General features: G+C 39.8%; 1 protein-coding gene across 1 annotated transcript in view; it reads right to left on the bottom strand.

Annotated features, from left to right (window-relative positions):
• Window positions 1-16080, bottom strand: part of FAM120A (family with sequence similarity 120A) — a 64576-nt gene that overhangs the window by 14122 nt on the left and 34374 nt on the right. The window contains 7 exon segments of the mRNA XM_044451113.1: window positions 4492-4606; window positions 5866-6115; window positions 9362-9536; window positions 11481-11705; window positions 12881-12968; window positions 14049-14332; window positions 14479-14576. Coding sequence (XP_044307048.1) covers window positions 4492-4606; window positions 5866-6115; window positions 9362-9536; window positions 11481-11705; window positions 12881-12968; window positions 14049-14332; window positions 14479-14576 — 1235 coding nt within the window.

The following is a 16080-nucleotide window of genomic DNA, read 5'->3' on the forward strand; positions in this document are numbered from 1 at the left end:
CCACAGCAATCAAGTGCAATCCATTGTGATCAGTGTGCCCAAAGCATAATGAAGTATGCACTACCATTGACATAAGATAAATTCTAGCTCCTAGACTGTCAATCCAAGGCTGCTTTTCAGATGGACTGTTCTAAGGAACACAGAAAGGATCAACATGCTTGAATTTGGAAAGAGAAAATAAAAGTCAACATGGCAAATTCTGCCCTTTACTCCTGACAAAGTTTATAGTTTAGTGTCATCCAGGTATGGTTCTTTTCCAGATCACTCACCTGTATTGCTAAGCTCATACTGATTTAACTGGGGTAATTTACATTCAGAATACAAATACTGCCTTACTGGGTCTGGCCAATGATCAATTTAGCCCAGCATCCTGTCTTCAACGCTATGCTAGACCAGATGATAGACCCATGGTGTGAGGTAGGCCTCCCTAAGGAAGTACAAGCGGTTAGCAGGGAAGCAGTGAGCAACAGGAGAGAATAGACAGAAAAATGGAGCAGGAAGGAAAGGGAAGATCTACAGAAAGGGAGAAATACAATAAAAAATTGAAAATGACCCTGTTAATATCTTCATCAAAAAGTTCTAATAACCAAAATCAGGACAAAAGCCCAAGCACTTCCTGTTGAATGTTTTGCATATATTTCCTACAAAATTATTTTTCTACATTTAAACTGGCTTCAGAATATTTTATCAGAACATCTGCTTCCCTCTATGCCTTTTATTATCATGCATTAATTATGTATTATTATGATAGCTGGAACATTTTGAGGGACACAGAAAACTGTACCAAAGGTTTTAAAGGCACCCTGCGAATCTTTGTTAAACATGTTCTATGCATATTTTGCCATCTACTCACTGATTGGATTGGGAATTCATACTTCTGAAAATGCACAAATCACCCCAAAATGCACACTTTCACTTTAGTCTATGGTAGAATGTGCATTTTCAGTCAGCTGGTTTTTAAATTTTTCTATGGTGAAATAGATTTATGAGAAACAAAAGCTCTGTTCTACACGTCTACAGAACCCAAGTATGTAACTCAGGAAAAGCCAGTCTGCTGTGGAATCTGAGGGTCAGGTTCCTAGAAATCTAAACTTAGTGGACTTTGCTGTGGATTTCTCCAACATCCCTTATTGCCTAGCATTTATTTTAAAGCCTCTGATCATGGGGCTCAGTCATCTGCATTACCTGGTTAAAGACACAGAAAAGAGGGGCGACTGTGACGTGACTATACTGAGAAGCCAGTGTGGTGTGGCGGCTTGTGTGCTGGACTGAGAACCCAGGAGAGCTAGGTTCTAATCCCCACTCTGCCATGAAGCAAACTGGGTGACTTGGGTGACTCACTGACTCTCAGCCCAACCTACCTCACAGGGCTGTTGTGAAGATAAAATGGAGCTATGAAAGTCACCTTACATTTCTCCTGAGAAGGAAAAAGGTGGAATATAAATGCAGTTTTAATAATAAAATTACTACTATTTAACTTTTTCTAACATACATGGACTTTAAAGCAGGACTGCTTACTATTGTACAGGATTGTCCTGAAACAAAGGACTAGGGGGTGGAATATTATTTCTTGTTGGGACAGGAAATAAATGCCCATGGAAACTGGCTGACACTGATAAGGGAATAGTCTATGAGATGCTAATTTTACCATAAATCATGTTCCACTAATAAACACTATTGAACTTACTGGTGGATGGCAGTCTGTCATCCCAAGAAATGCTACTGGAGTTGTGCTAGAGTAGCTGGTGCTACTGCAATGCAATTTATACCAGTGCAACATAAAATCAAGTTCATGCTAATGCCAAATAGAATACTCTCCAAAGGTATCACTGTTTTGGAACAGAATGGATTACAGATTTCAGATATTCAGGGAGGATACAAATGGAGCCCAAGATCACCTGAGCTGATTCAACAGAGGATCCCAGTGAAAATCATGGCAGCACCCCCAGAGCCCTAGCGCCTGCAACAATGGCCAGTGCTCCAGTCCAGCAGGGATCCTCAGTATCGTAATACCTAACTGTGACCTCTAGCAGTATCACCCACAGTTCTGTCTGATACTCCAAGAGCTCTCTGGAACTTTTAAAGCCATCATCCATAGCATCTTTCTGGAACAGCTGCCTAAGTTGGAAGTAAGGCATACTGCATTGCAGTGATCCTGCTCCTACCTGGATGGTACTTGGAGCAGTGACTCTGCTCCAAAGGATGCTACTTGGAGAATGCAATGCTTGGCCCCTTGGACTCTTCAGTATGGGGTTCCACAGGAATGGTTCTTTCTCCCCGTGCTAGTCAACATCTATGTGAAACCACTAAGTGGGGTCTCTGGAGTTTGGAGTGCACCGTCACCACTATGCTGATTACATGCACCTCTTTTTCTTCTTTTCATCTGCAGCAGGTGAGGCTGTGGATGTGTTAAATCAGTGCCTACCTGCAGCAATGGTCTACATGGTAGTTGACATACTGAGTCTCAATCCGGGCAAGACTAAGAGGTTGTTAGTCTGAGTGAATGGAGGGTGTCTGACCTGTTCTGGATGGGGTTAACACGCTCCTTGAAGCTTGGGGCACTCTCTGATCTATCTTTGTCACTTGAGGATCAGATGGCCTCAGTGACATGGAATGCCTTCTGCCAGCTTCAGTTGGTAACCCAGCTATGCTCCTATTTTGACAATAGCCTGGTTTCAGTACTGGAAGTAATGCACTCTATGTGGGACTGCCTTTGAAAATTGTTCAGAAGCTGCTGTTTATATAAAAAAGGAGCTGCCAGGCTAATAACTGGGACTGCAAGATCCAAACACCAATTTTGGCCCACTTACATTATCTGCCTATATGCTTCCAAGCCCAATTCAAGTTGTTTGTTTCAACCTATAAAGCGCTACAATGCCTGGGGTCAGAATACTTGACATATTCCCTTTCCAAGCCACAATATACCCAGTTGTTATTATCAATATCCAGGGCCTTCCTACAACCACTTCCTCTGTAAGAGGCTCAGTTTGTGGCAACAAGAAGGGCCTTCTCGGTGGTGACCCCCCGAGTATGCAACAATCTGAGGCCCACCTGATTTCAACTCTGGTGTAGGGTTAAGACTACTCTCTCTGACAAAGCATTTAATAGCGCTAAACAGTACATGGGTGCATTATCTCAACTGTTTAACAGCACTTGTTGTTTTAACTTGTCTTACCTATTATAGTTGTTTAAATATGGTTTTGAAATTTTGTAGCAAAACTTTATGATATTTTTATATTATTTTATGTTGACAGAATCTACAGAGGCAGTACAGTTACGAGGCAGTACAAAAATAAAAATAACAACAACAATCTATTAAAAAGATTTTTATCTGTTCTGTTCCTTGATACTTATATTGGGAATTATATTGGGAATCAGCCTTTCCATTATTAATGATTTTCTTTTGTATAACACAGGTGGGGCATTGTTGGGCTCATTCTGGTTACATTCATTTACTTATTGCTTTTATATCTGGAAACAACCAATGCAGTTTACAAAAATTGGGATGGGGTGGTCATAAATAAAGACAGTCTGCATACTTCTGGTGCAATACAGAGCTGCCAGGATGCTGTCACGGACTGGTTGTTACTCTCATATAACTCTGGTCCTCCATCAGCTCCACTGGTTTCCCATCGAAGCCCAATTTAAGGTGCTGGTTATGACCTATAATGCCCTAAACGGCTTGGGACCAGGATACCTAAAGGAAAGTCTTTTTCCCTATTTGCCGTCCCACCCCTTCAGATCTGCAGCAGAGGCCTTGCTCCAGGAACCCTCCTTGAAGGAGATTAGGAGACAGAATACCCGGAGGAGGGCTTTCTCTGCAGTGGCACCCTGGCTATGGAATGTGCTCCCTAGAGAGGTCTGCCTGGTGCCGTCATTATATGCTTTTTGGCGCCAGGTCAAGACTTTTTTATTCACTCAATATTTTAATGTTTAATAGATTTGAATTATTTTTATTTCAGTCGTGGGTTATTTAGTTTGGGGTATTTATAATTTTTTTTATATTTATATTGTTGTATTTATTGATCCTGCTGGGAGCCATCTAGAGACCCAGAGTGATATGACAGGCTAGAAATGTCCCAAATAAAACATGACATTTTCATTTAGTTAAGTATAACACACTGTATGACTGAAGGGTCTGCTACATAGACTCTGTGTATGACATGCAACAGCTCCTGAGCAAAAGAAATGAAAACACAGAAGAGCCTTCCCCCAGAATAGAGGTGTGAAACTCAGTGATGCAAAACGTAAAACAAATGCAATACAAAGAAGAGTCAAGAAACAGATTTCTTTTAACACTCAAGCTTATACCATGATGGGTAAGTCAGAATTGACCTGAGTTGAATCAAACTCATCATGCTCTTATATTATGTTAGAGACCAACACACGGACATGGATGAGGTTGGGAATACTGGCAAAGAAAAGTGGAATTCTCTACAAAATGCTTGAATGGATATGGAATGCTCCAGTGAAGCCTAGCTGAAAAGTCACCTTAAGTTCCTGTAGTTGGTCAGGTTCGTAAAGTTTTGGAGATAAAGCTTGAGCCAGGAAGGCATCAAGTTCCTGGCGACGAAGTATCCGAACCCCGGGCCATTGCACCATATACCTGTGAAGGCAGAGGGTTCAATACTGTTTGAAAAACTTAGGAATTATAGCATATGATTTCAGTGTTGAGCCAACCCAAGTAGCACCTGCAGCCCCCTCAACACCTCCCAAATACAATACAGACTGCTTCCCCCAATTCTCTGGAGCCGATTTGCAGTGTGGGAAGGGACTGAAGCGGGACAGGAAGAACATATGGTTTCCATTAAACTGGCAGATGGTCAGGCTTGAATACAAAATTATCACAATGTATTAATTTCATATGAGATCAAAAAAAAAAAAAATCTACGTCATGCAAACTGCACTGATTTGGCTGAAGTCAAGCTTAGGACACCAGGGCTTGAATCCTGACATTCTCTTCCATTCCTGACAGTTTCCGTTGCCAAAGAACAGGCACTTTTCATTGATAGACGCCCATTTGCACACATTCTGTGCAGGACATTCCAGACTAACTCAGAATGGTATCCTAATCTTGAGGAGGTAATTATCTAGAAGTAAGATATGAAAAGCCCTGTTCTAGGAACAGAATCGGGGAAACACATTTGGGATTTAAACATCTGTATTTTAATCGTTAGACCCATGGTATCATTACCTTTTAACCCTTGCCCTCCTCTACAGCATCACAAAAAGCAGACAAAAGTTGTTCTGGTGCTTTTATGTTATCTATTTATTTGTTTTCCCCCATATAACTATGGTCTCTCATCTTCTGAATCTAACTTCACTTTTGCTGTGTTTAACTGAGAAACGCATGGTAACTTTTGTGCCCTCACTGTAAGGTTCCCACCAATATAAAGAAAAAACAAAACAATCCTGCTACATTATTTCTATCATTTGAGCAGTTATTCAACATTAACATGGCACCTATCAGCTTCCCAAGTACATACAATGGTACTAAAAAAGCAGGTCCGTGATTGGCAGTTGATGGATACCACACACTTTTATACTTTTCTTCATGGGAGACATTTACTATCTCCTGCTTCTTCTGAAAAAGGTATATCCTTAACTACTAGATAATAGATACATTTAAGAACTGCGTTAAAAGTGCAAGAAGGAGCCATCAATTAAAATATAAAGACGGGGAACCATCGCTTGCACATATGTAAGAGAAAGCAGAAGGAAAGCAATGGAAGCCCTGATGTCACCCCACAATAAACCATGGACTGTTATTTCAAAACCATAAATTCTGCAAGGAGCAAAAAGGCAGGCATGTGTTGTCACCCGGCTGACGTTTCATCTTAAGCTAAATCCAGTGAAGATACTTGCCTTAGCACACAACAGAGCACCATAAGGTGAGTGGGCACATTTGCAGGGTTTAGCATTGCTGGTGTGTCTGACCTCATACAGGCCAAGAACGCCCTCATTCGTCGATTCTTGTCCTCCACTGCTTTCCCCAGCCACAATTTCTTCAAGTTGGGGCAGGTCCATTCCCTAAATGCCAGAGCTTCTACCAGTTCAGGAGTCTGGGGAGACTTCCCTTTGTAAGCAGCCCATTCCTTAATTATCACTGGTGAGACTGTAGATTAAGAAAAGGAAACCCAATCAAAACGTTCAGACTTAGGTCCAAATATTTTAATAGCTAACCAATTTACAACGAGTAAATTCTAGCCAGTGTATTCAATTTGCACTCACACTTTCTAGATTTAAATATCTACACTTTACCAATCAACTTTGTAAGACTGAATATGGACTGCACTTAGTTGTGATATTCCATATAATTAACTAGTAGTAATTAACACTGACCAAATTATACCTGAAACAGATATGCTATTCAGATTCAGTGAAGTGCAGTTTTAAGATAGGAACTTTTGACTTTTTTATTTAAAAAAAAAAACAAAGACTACTCCTATTGACAATGTGTTATTTTGTGCCATTATTAAAATGCTTGTCTATAGGTAAGCTGTCTTACCTTGCAGGGAAGCTAAAATTATTTAAGAAAGAACAGGAGACAGAGCAAAAAGATGATCTGGGGTTGTATTCAGGTTGCTCATCTGGACGTGGGGCTTGCTAAAGGAGCATCTTACAGAGAATCCCTGGTCCCATTCAGAAGATAATAGGCAACAATATAAGATTGTCTTGTGCCTGCCTCTTTCCTCCCTTTGCAGTATACCTGAGTGCAATATAGAAGATTCCAATTCACCTACACTTTACTGTTTTTTCAACAGATAACCATCATTATCCAGTTCGAAACTTAACTGAGATTTGTGAAGTCCAGAAACAAAGATTCTAAAATAAATAGGATTAAGATGTTGCTGGGTCGTATTAATTTCTGAAAAATTATTGCAGAAGGTTCTCAGGACTTAAGTTTTTATAGCAACACTAATTTCTGCAGGTTTCGCGCAAGACATGTTTCCAGTGAATTGTGTCCAATAGCTGAAACGGTACATGCTTAGCATATGCCCAACTACACTGAATGTAATACCAAAAGTACTACCAAGTTAGGAGTAAGTTATTCTTTACAAATGGCATTGTTTGGCAATTTCTGAATAATTTAGTTGTAACAAAAATGTACTGCCTAACATTTTCCAGCAGCTGAAAAATTAAGTTACAAATTTGCAGTGAAAAAGCTAACATTTAGTGCAATTCTAATAATGTTATTGCTGATTTATTTGTGTATACATTCAGGAGAGAAACCTATTTACCAAAGAATACAAAGTAGCAGTGTACCTAGTTTCAGTCCTCCAACATGCTGCTTTTAAAAGAAAGCAGTAAATAGAAAGCTGATTTCATGTTGTGCTGTGATTATAGTTTTAATAACTACTTCCAGCAAAGTTGTAGAACATGGCTGTAATGCGTTGTCTTTCAGCTACAATAAATTTAGGAGCATGGGACAACAAATCAGCTTGATTCCAGTAGTGTACTTCTATGTTATCAGTATCTTGCTTCAAAACATTGGTTGAAAAGTGTGAAAAATTCATCCAGTGACTGGTGGCATCTACTGAAAAAGTGATGAAGCATCGGTAACTAATTTCAAAAGCACACAAAGTACTTTAACACATGAAAGTATATTTGTTGAGAAGACAGAATGGGAATGTGTACAATTTTTATTTTTTATAAAGGAAGGTAAATATATTAACTCTTTTACATTCCATGGAACAATCTGACACAAATACCATTTTTTAAAGTCTTTGGGCAAGAGATGAGAATTAGACATATTAGGGTGCAGTCCTATGTATGTTTGACAGGAAAAAACATCCTCCAAGCCCTAGTATCCATAAAAAGACTTCCTTTTCTTTATTAACTTTACTGCAATAAGAATCTGTTGATCAAACAGAAATAGTGGTCTTTTTACAGATGCAAGATGAATAACCTCTTCAGCAAGAACAGAAATGAGACCATATGCTTCCATAAAAAGCTTAGTAAAATATTACCTGCATAAATTTGCCTAATACTTTTATGACACCAGATAGGAAGTTATGCTAAGGACTCGCTTTTTAAAAAGAAGCTACAGCTGAGAATCTCATGATTCTACAAAAACCTGCAGACTACAAAGACACTGGCTGACTGTCACTTCCAAAGTATATTTTATGATAACCATTCACATATTAATCATTTACTTCCACTTTAATCAATCCTACCATTTCAATTAAAATTCAGGAGAATGTTAACAATTCCTACTTGCTGTTCTTCCTGGAAAGAGAATGGCCCAGAATGGTTTTAAAAATAATCAGTGGTTCCAGGCAAGCCCAATTTTTTGTGCTTACCAAGAATACATGCTGCCCAATCATTCCTGCCTGGATCCTCCTGCAGCAGGAGAAAGCTAAATAAACCACAGACTATCCATGATTCATAATTATACACAAAACAGGATTGGACCCATTTCCTCCAGACAACTCATAGTCGTAAGCCAGTTTCAAGCCATAGCTTAGGTCTCCGCCTTTGCTGGAGAGAGACAGGAGCCTTGGCTTATTTTTACTTCCAATCTGGATCTAACCTTGTTATTGATGCCTGGATGACACTTCAGCCTGTTATGATACAATTGCCAAGCTGTGCTAGGGGCTTGCTATACCCTGCCATCTTTCCAGTTTTTAAAAATTTGCACTGGCTTTCAGCTTAATTCTAGACACAATCAAAAGTACTACTTTAACCTTAAAATTCCTAACACAGCTGAGGAGCTGGGTACTGACTTGCATTCTCTCATAATAACCTGTCGAATATCCAAGATCTGCTGGGACTGCAAATTTTTATCTAAATTTGGCTGGATTTTTGTTAGATTGCTGCTGCCTTAGTTCTTTGTTTTTAAGTATTTCTGTGATATGAATTCCTGTAGTGAACTGCTTTGTAGAATGATAAGAGGAAGATGTGGTACAAAATACGCAAATTATAACAAAAAAAAAAATAGCACTTCACTCTGACAGAAAAGAAACCTCATTTTTCAGTCAAGGGTGCCAAGAAGATAGTGATAGCAAGTGTGTAGGATAATGCAGGATATCTGACGCAAACAAAAGCAAGATATGGTTTGTGAGCAGCCAGCAAATTATACTCAGAAAATGTGTCTGAAATGAGTTTGCAAAGCATGGCTTGTGCTGCCTCTTGTGTGGTGTGATGTGTGACCTGATACAGCAGATTTACTAGTTCACTTCCAGAAATGACTACATTACAGCAACAGCAACAACAAAAGCTGTCAAGCATTTGTAAATATAGTTTGCCTGTACATTTGGAAGTCAAACTATAGATTGTTCTAAACCAAGGTTGATGCAAATTACATTTTAGTGTGACATCCAACTTAAACTAGAATTAACAATCAAAGACAAATACATACATTCTGGAGGAAGTCTGTTCTTCCTAAAAGCAAGCCTCTCTGTTTTTTTCCTGCTTTCTGCCAAACTGAACAAGACTCCGTAAACATACTGACGAACTGGCCTATAAAGAAGAGCAGCAGGAGGCAGATCTTTGTTTGCTTCATCTTCAATAGAAACTGCAATTTTAATTTCACCCTGTACATGAGCAAAATAATTAGTAGCATATAGATTCTTGTAAATTCAATCATTACACTAGTAGTATAGTCCCTACTAGAGTTAGGAACTGCTATAATACTTACGCCATGGAAAGGAAGATATTTAATACATTCTTGTATTAAAAACAATCCAAAATTTAACTGTAAATCTGATTGATGCAAGTTTGATCCTTCCTCAGAGATGCTCAGAACAGCAGAGATGGTCCTCCATCCCTTCAGTTGAACAACCACCTGTGAAGCAGGCTAAGCTGAGCAACTGGCCAAAGGTCACCAAATGAGAGTTATGGATGAACAAGGGCCTGAACCTAGTTCTCCTAGGTCCTAGTCCAGCAATCAAATCACTATACCATACTGGTTCTGAATGACAAGAGCCATAGTCTTCATGGATCCCTCCTCCAATGTAACCTTTCCTCTGTTAACCTCCAAATAGGATTACTCGGCTTCATCTATTTTAACATTTATTTTTGCAAGTAAGCCAGACTGATACAGAATTAAAAGCCAGAATGTTTCACTCATATGAAGTGACTCAAGAAATTAGTATGGGAGGGCATTCTCCTGGGTGAAGAACAAGGAAGTGGATTAAAGAAAATCCTTGTGTGAAGCACTGCTTTTTAAGTATTTATCCAAGTAGCATAAAATATGGCACAAACATAGAAACAACAGGTTAATATACAGGATAAACATTCTTAACCATTTAGTGAGCTTGGTAACTCAGCTACAACAAGTACTAAACATTTGGTGACTAGTTAGAGCCAACTCATGCATTCATGCAATCGTGAAGCTCTTCCTTTGACATTTTTCCATGCAAATACCATCTGGTTCAGTCACCCATGTTTACATTAAACTATGGATGTTTGAACTGGAAATACACATATACTCACAACTACAGATTGCAAAAGCTTCCACATCTCTCTGTATAGCTGCTGCGATGTGAGGAGAAATCACTTTAGCCACACCTACCATATATTTATGTGTTTCGTGTTCACAAATTCCTCCTCCCCACAAACATGGGCAAATGTGAGACCAAAGACATCTTAATACTTTCACAAACCAGCCATTAGAGAAACACACTGAGGTCCTCCAACTGCAGAGGCTAGGACCCACTGGGTCATTTGAGAATGATGGATCTCTAGAATGGCCCACTATTTCCCAACAGCAGTATCTTCCTCCATAGCTCCTGACCTTGAATGGAATGCTGCATGCAGCAGCTGGTGAATAAAGCTATCCAGTCCTTTGGGTCATGCCCTAAGAAGGGCAGCAGGAGTAAGAAGTGAGTAATATATTCCTACTATATGTTTTAAACGTGCATTACATTTTGCAGAATCTTGGTGTAAGAGCAGAAGGCATGCTAATGCACAGAAGAATCCTCACATACTTAGTCATCAAAACAGGTAGGTGGGACGGAGATTATTCCTGAAAAAAACTCCCATTTCAAAGGGAGTGGAAAGGACCCAGTTTACACATGGTTAACAAGCCACATTTCCCTGCCATGCATACTAGTTGCATGTCAGCTGGATTTCCTTGATGTTGGAACTTGCTGTGTTGTCTGAAGCCAGGTGGCATAGCTGGAGGGGAACAACCCCTCAAGTTACGTGTTATTGGAGTGTTTCTGTCCCATCAAACCATGCTGCCCAAATCCCTCAAGCTGCCCTGCAACAGAAATTAGGGAAATCTGCCAGGTAATGGTTGGAAAAATTAACTATTGTGACTTACTTTCCTTGCTGCAATTGTGTGAATTGATGCATGTTAGAAAACAGCAGTAAAACCAATCCTTGTGAATCCAAGGCTACCAGGCTTACTATTCTTCACACATCATGGCCCCAGCTGTATACACACTAATTTATTACAATGAGAGATGGCAGCAAGCATTCACAGAAGGTTTCCAATTCCTGCCTTACCAATAGCCCACATCTCAATGACTTACCTTTGTTAGAACATGAAAGATGTAGGGATACATTAACCCCTTTTTGTGTCTGTGTTCTGCCACTCTTAATACTTCAGGTGCTACAGGAGGTAACGGAGGAGTGGTAATGTCCATATGGTTCCTAGTGGGCATTGAGAGCAGACATGGGATTTGTGGACTACCAGTTTGGTTCCCTTTAACTTCAGCTGCCTGGTTTCCTGAAGAAACAGTAGAGGAACCTTCTGCCTGCAATACATAAGAAAGTAATCTCTCTACCTTTAACAGTTATAACTGAACAAGTAAATAACCAGCATTGGTGAGTTTTGGAGAGCAAGTTTTTTTATATTTTCAACTGATGCAATTACCACATTACACCCACACAATGCTCATTACCTTTAGCCCTCAAAACATGATCAAAATGTACTTTACAATGGCAATGATAAATATGGAGCCTTCTTGGAGAAGGTTGGGAGAATGGTTCCCAGTGAGGTACTGGAAGGGGGAAGAGGCTTCTTAGTACTGTCCCCACATTCTTGGTGGCTTTCAGTTTTGCTACAACCCAGCCTATTTCATGTTGCTATATGATATTTTTAAATCTTTTTATTGTACATACTCGGGCACCTGTTAGGACAAAGGTGCAATTTGTAATTCTAGGGTTAGATCTGGAACTGTTGTTCTACCAGTGGAGCAATGCTACTTTCCTGTCTTCTCCTTCTCTAACCTCCAGAGTAGATTTGGGTGGCACACAGGATGGTGCAAAAGTGAGGAGATCCTGTTCCTTCTGCTAGCAGAATAATAGTTCTGGATCCAATCCTCAATCAATCAATCAATCAATCAACAAGTGTGTAGAAGGCTACAGTCTTGATGTAATTAACTACTGCTAATTCTATGTACAGTGGTTTCTTATTAATAATTGTATAAAACATTTAAATTGTGTGAAGTCTTTTACATATATTAAACAGTAAGATAGTCACTGCCTGCAGGGTCACAAGCAAATGGGTATGAAATCAGATATACAAAAAAGAGAGGAAGGATGTAGCAATTGAAGAGTTTCTTCACTGGTTGATGAATGAGGCAGTCTGTCTTCCCTCACCATGAAGTTCATGCTAGGAAACACAAATACTGTCTCCCCAGCCCAGTTCTCCTGCCTAGTGGTAGAGGCAGTGTGTGCAGCCTTTCACCACAGCAACTGGCAATTGGAGCCAGCCAAGTTTTTTGCTAGGAAGAACAGTGGATGGGGCCAAGCTGGTCCCCTGCTTGCCATTATATTCTTCCTGGGAAGCATAGAAGGTGATTTCCCAGTGGCCCTGGGTTTCCTGGCCAGTGACCAAGCAGTGATTTTTTTGTTTTTCTAAAGTTGCAGATGCCATGATACATTAAAGCCTCATTCACACAGATCAGAGTGCTAAGAACAACACTACCTTTGTTTGGTCTCCTGGATCCCCACGTGCTTGATTTTCTGACTGGGTTCCTGTTTTTTCCCAGCTCAATTTGTTCCCACCAACGTGACTGAGGAAAGAATGTCACATAATTTTTATTGTCATGGTTCTAGCTCCATTGTGCTAGAAAGGCCTATCAAAATAAAACAGACCCCATTTTGCATTGTGCTGCCTCCCAGTCCATTTCCAGGCTCAATTTCAAGTGCTGTTTTTGACCTTTACAGCTTGGGATGCTCCCAAGTTCCCAGGATACTCAAGGGAACCACTAACTTCACATATGCCACCCAGTATACTGGGGTGTTCAACGGAGACCCTTTGCCAGGCTCCTGACCTCCTGAGTTTCAGCAGATGGCTATTGGGAAGACTGCCCTTTCAGCAAATGATACTCAAACTCCAAGGAGGCTCTTCTAAGTGTTAACACTAATGTCATTTCTGTGTTTTAACTAGATTTTAACTAGAACTTATTTGTTGTTACTGGTTTTCTAAACTGCTTCTTTTAATTCATTTTGTGGTATGTTTTAGTTATATCATACCATGTTATTTTATCTTTTGATTTTTCAAGGCTGCCCTGGGAACATACACACAGAGAGGTTAAAATGTGTATAAATAAATGGCATGTGTTTGCCAAGTCTCAAATAGAACAAAGCCTGTATTATGGGTTATACTTATACCCACAAGTCAGGTAAACTAGGCATACCAAGAGCCACTTGCCTGATGGCCTATGGAAAGCAAAAGGCAGCCTTTTTAGTTCAACGGTTTATAAGAGGCTAACATATATAAACGTGGCCAAATAGCTTAAAAAGTTATTACTGTTATAAACTGCCCAGAGAACTTCATCTCCTCAGCAATAAAGAAATATAATATGTAACTAAATTAGGTTGCAAACATCTTCAATTCTACAACTAAGATCCTGTGGGGCAGCCTGCAATATGTATGGGGTTGAAATGGAGGAGAGTGGTCCCTGAGAGCCAGACAGAGGAACCGAGTAGAAATTCTGTTCACAGGAGGTGCCTCTACCTAGAACATCCAATGCAACAGGATCCCCAAATCAATGGCCTGAGATAGTCCCCTTCTGCCCATTGGATCAATCCTCTGGATCAATGAATTCAAAGCCCACTTTTCCAAATCCTATTACATGATTCTTACTTACTTCACAGCACCCCCATTGCCTTCATCATTGTCTGAGGAAGATGATGTAGAAGAGGCAGGAAAATAGGTTGCATCCACATGATTGGGACTCCCACTCTGAGCTGGGTTTATTGGAGAGGATCGCTCATATAATGGTGTATGTTTTCCTTCATGAGGAATGTTGCTGTAGTTGTTCTGCTCAGAAAGGCCTTTTCCACCCATGTCTAAGGTGATGGCTGGTTCTGAGAGGCTATAGGGGTATGGACCCTGGCCTTGGGCATTACGTTGACTAGGCATATGCTGGGCCTAAAGAAACAGGATGATGTGTATTAGGCTGTGTTTTCTGTGCTGGTTATTCCAGTACACATACAGCATGCCTCTAACAAACAGCAAGAAGAACTGGAGGTGGAGGAAGGGAGAAGAGAAAGAGATAAAAAGCAGAGTATACTTGCCACATGTTTTGCTTGCAGAGGGGACTGTGGAATGTTAAGCATCTGAGGAGAGACATACGGTGGCACCATACCCGGCATTCCAAATTGATTTGGTCTGGCTGTTATTAGAAAATGGATTTTTAAATGTACTGGCTGTAATATTTCATTGCACATAATCTGGCCAAACATGTATTTTTGGTGACTCCTCAACATGGAAAAGCAAATCTGTCAAGCTTCTGTTGTTTTAAAATCTTTGACCCGTTTCCTACAGTACAGTTTATTTGTTCTTGTTCTATTTCAACTTTCAGTGCCTGTGTCAGCTTTGTTTCAATTCTGCCTCTCTCAAGAGACACATTCTTCACTTCCTTCTTGTCTGTTCATTTATTTTTTTTTCTTTCCAGTATCCCTCCATGCTCTGTTTGTATTAGTCACTCCCACCATTTTAGCCTCAACTGTTTACTTTCTCTTTCTCAGTAGAACAAGAAGAACAGTAATCAGGCTCTCACTCATGCTTCTAATTCTAAAGTTCAGTTTGTTTTTACCATCTCCAGTTGCATAAGCACGTAAGAACAGAAGTGGAAACATGAAATATTAGATAGAATTCGTGTTCACTTTAACCAGGGCATTATCTTAGCAATAAACAATTCAGATCTCCTCTTTCTGAATGGTACAACATTTTCTTTTGCAGGACAGAGAGGAAGACTTAACATGAAAAGAAAGAGTCAAGTGCATGAAAATGGTCTCTTTTATATAGTACTTTACAGTTACCAATCACACAATAGTTTACAGCCACTGGTATCTCTGCTTTCAAACAGCACAAGGACAACTGTCTAATTAGGATTAATTCAGGAAAGTAAGAACAGATTGCTTTCTTGCCCTTGACAAATATGCAAGTCAATTCCTAATACAAATCAAAATTGTGACATTTGACAAGATAGCTTATCTCAGACACTGAGCAGACTACAGTGGAGTGGGATAGCAAGTCTCTCCATACTTAGGATTTCATATATTATATTTATAGCCCACCTTCTTCCTGCAAGGCAACTTTCATAAATGGTCCTCTCCTTTTTCTCTTCACAACAATCATGTGAAGTAGGTTAGGCTGAGAGTTGGTGACCCACCCAAAGTCACTCATTAAATTTCATGCCAAGTAGGACTAGAGTCCCAGTCTAGCACTCAGACTACTACACCAGTCTAACAATCTGGACTGGATCCAGATATAGTAATTCCTCAAGTTAAACTCATTTAAATTAATAGGAGTTAAGTTAATAAGGACTGCCTTAAGTCCCACTGCAAACTTAATTCGTATCACTTCAGTAAAAACCCACAAATGGGATCTGATATTTACCCAAACAGTGTTTTGGGTAAAACAATAAACCATTTCAAGCAACAGCTATTAAGAAAAACCCTCTTTTGCTAATGCAAGAAATGTTATCTTTAATAAAAGCTCTAGTTTTAGATGTCTTTACAGTTATATGTGTACATTAGAACAGTTGTTTTGTCATAGTGATCACAGCAGTCTTCCACCTATAGGCGTGAAAGGTATAGGTACACTGAAGGTATAGGTATGGACAGCTGATTAAGTCACTATGCTAAAGGAAACCTGTTATGCCCAGAGGCCAA

Source organism: Varanus komodoensis, unplaced genomic scaffold (genome assembly GCF_004798865.1).
Source record: "Varanus komodoensis strain SLA01 unplaced genomic scaffold, ASM479886v1 scaffold6_2, whole genome shotgun sequence".
Lineage (NCBI taxonomy): Eukaryota > Metazoa > Chordata > Lepidosauria > Squamata > Varanidae > Varanus > Varanus komodoensis.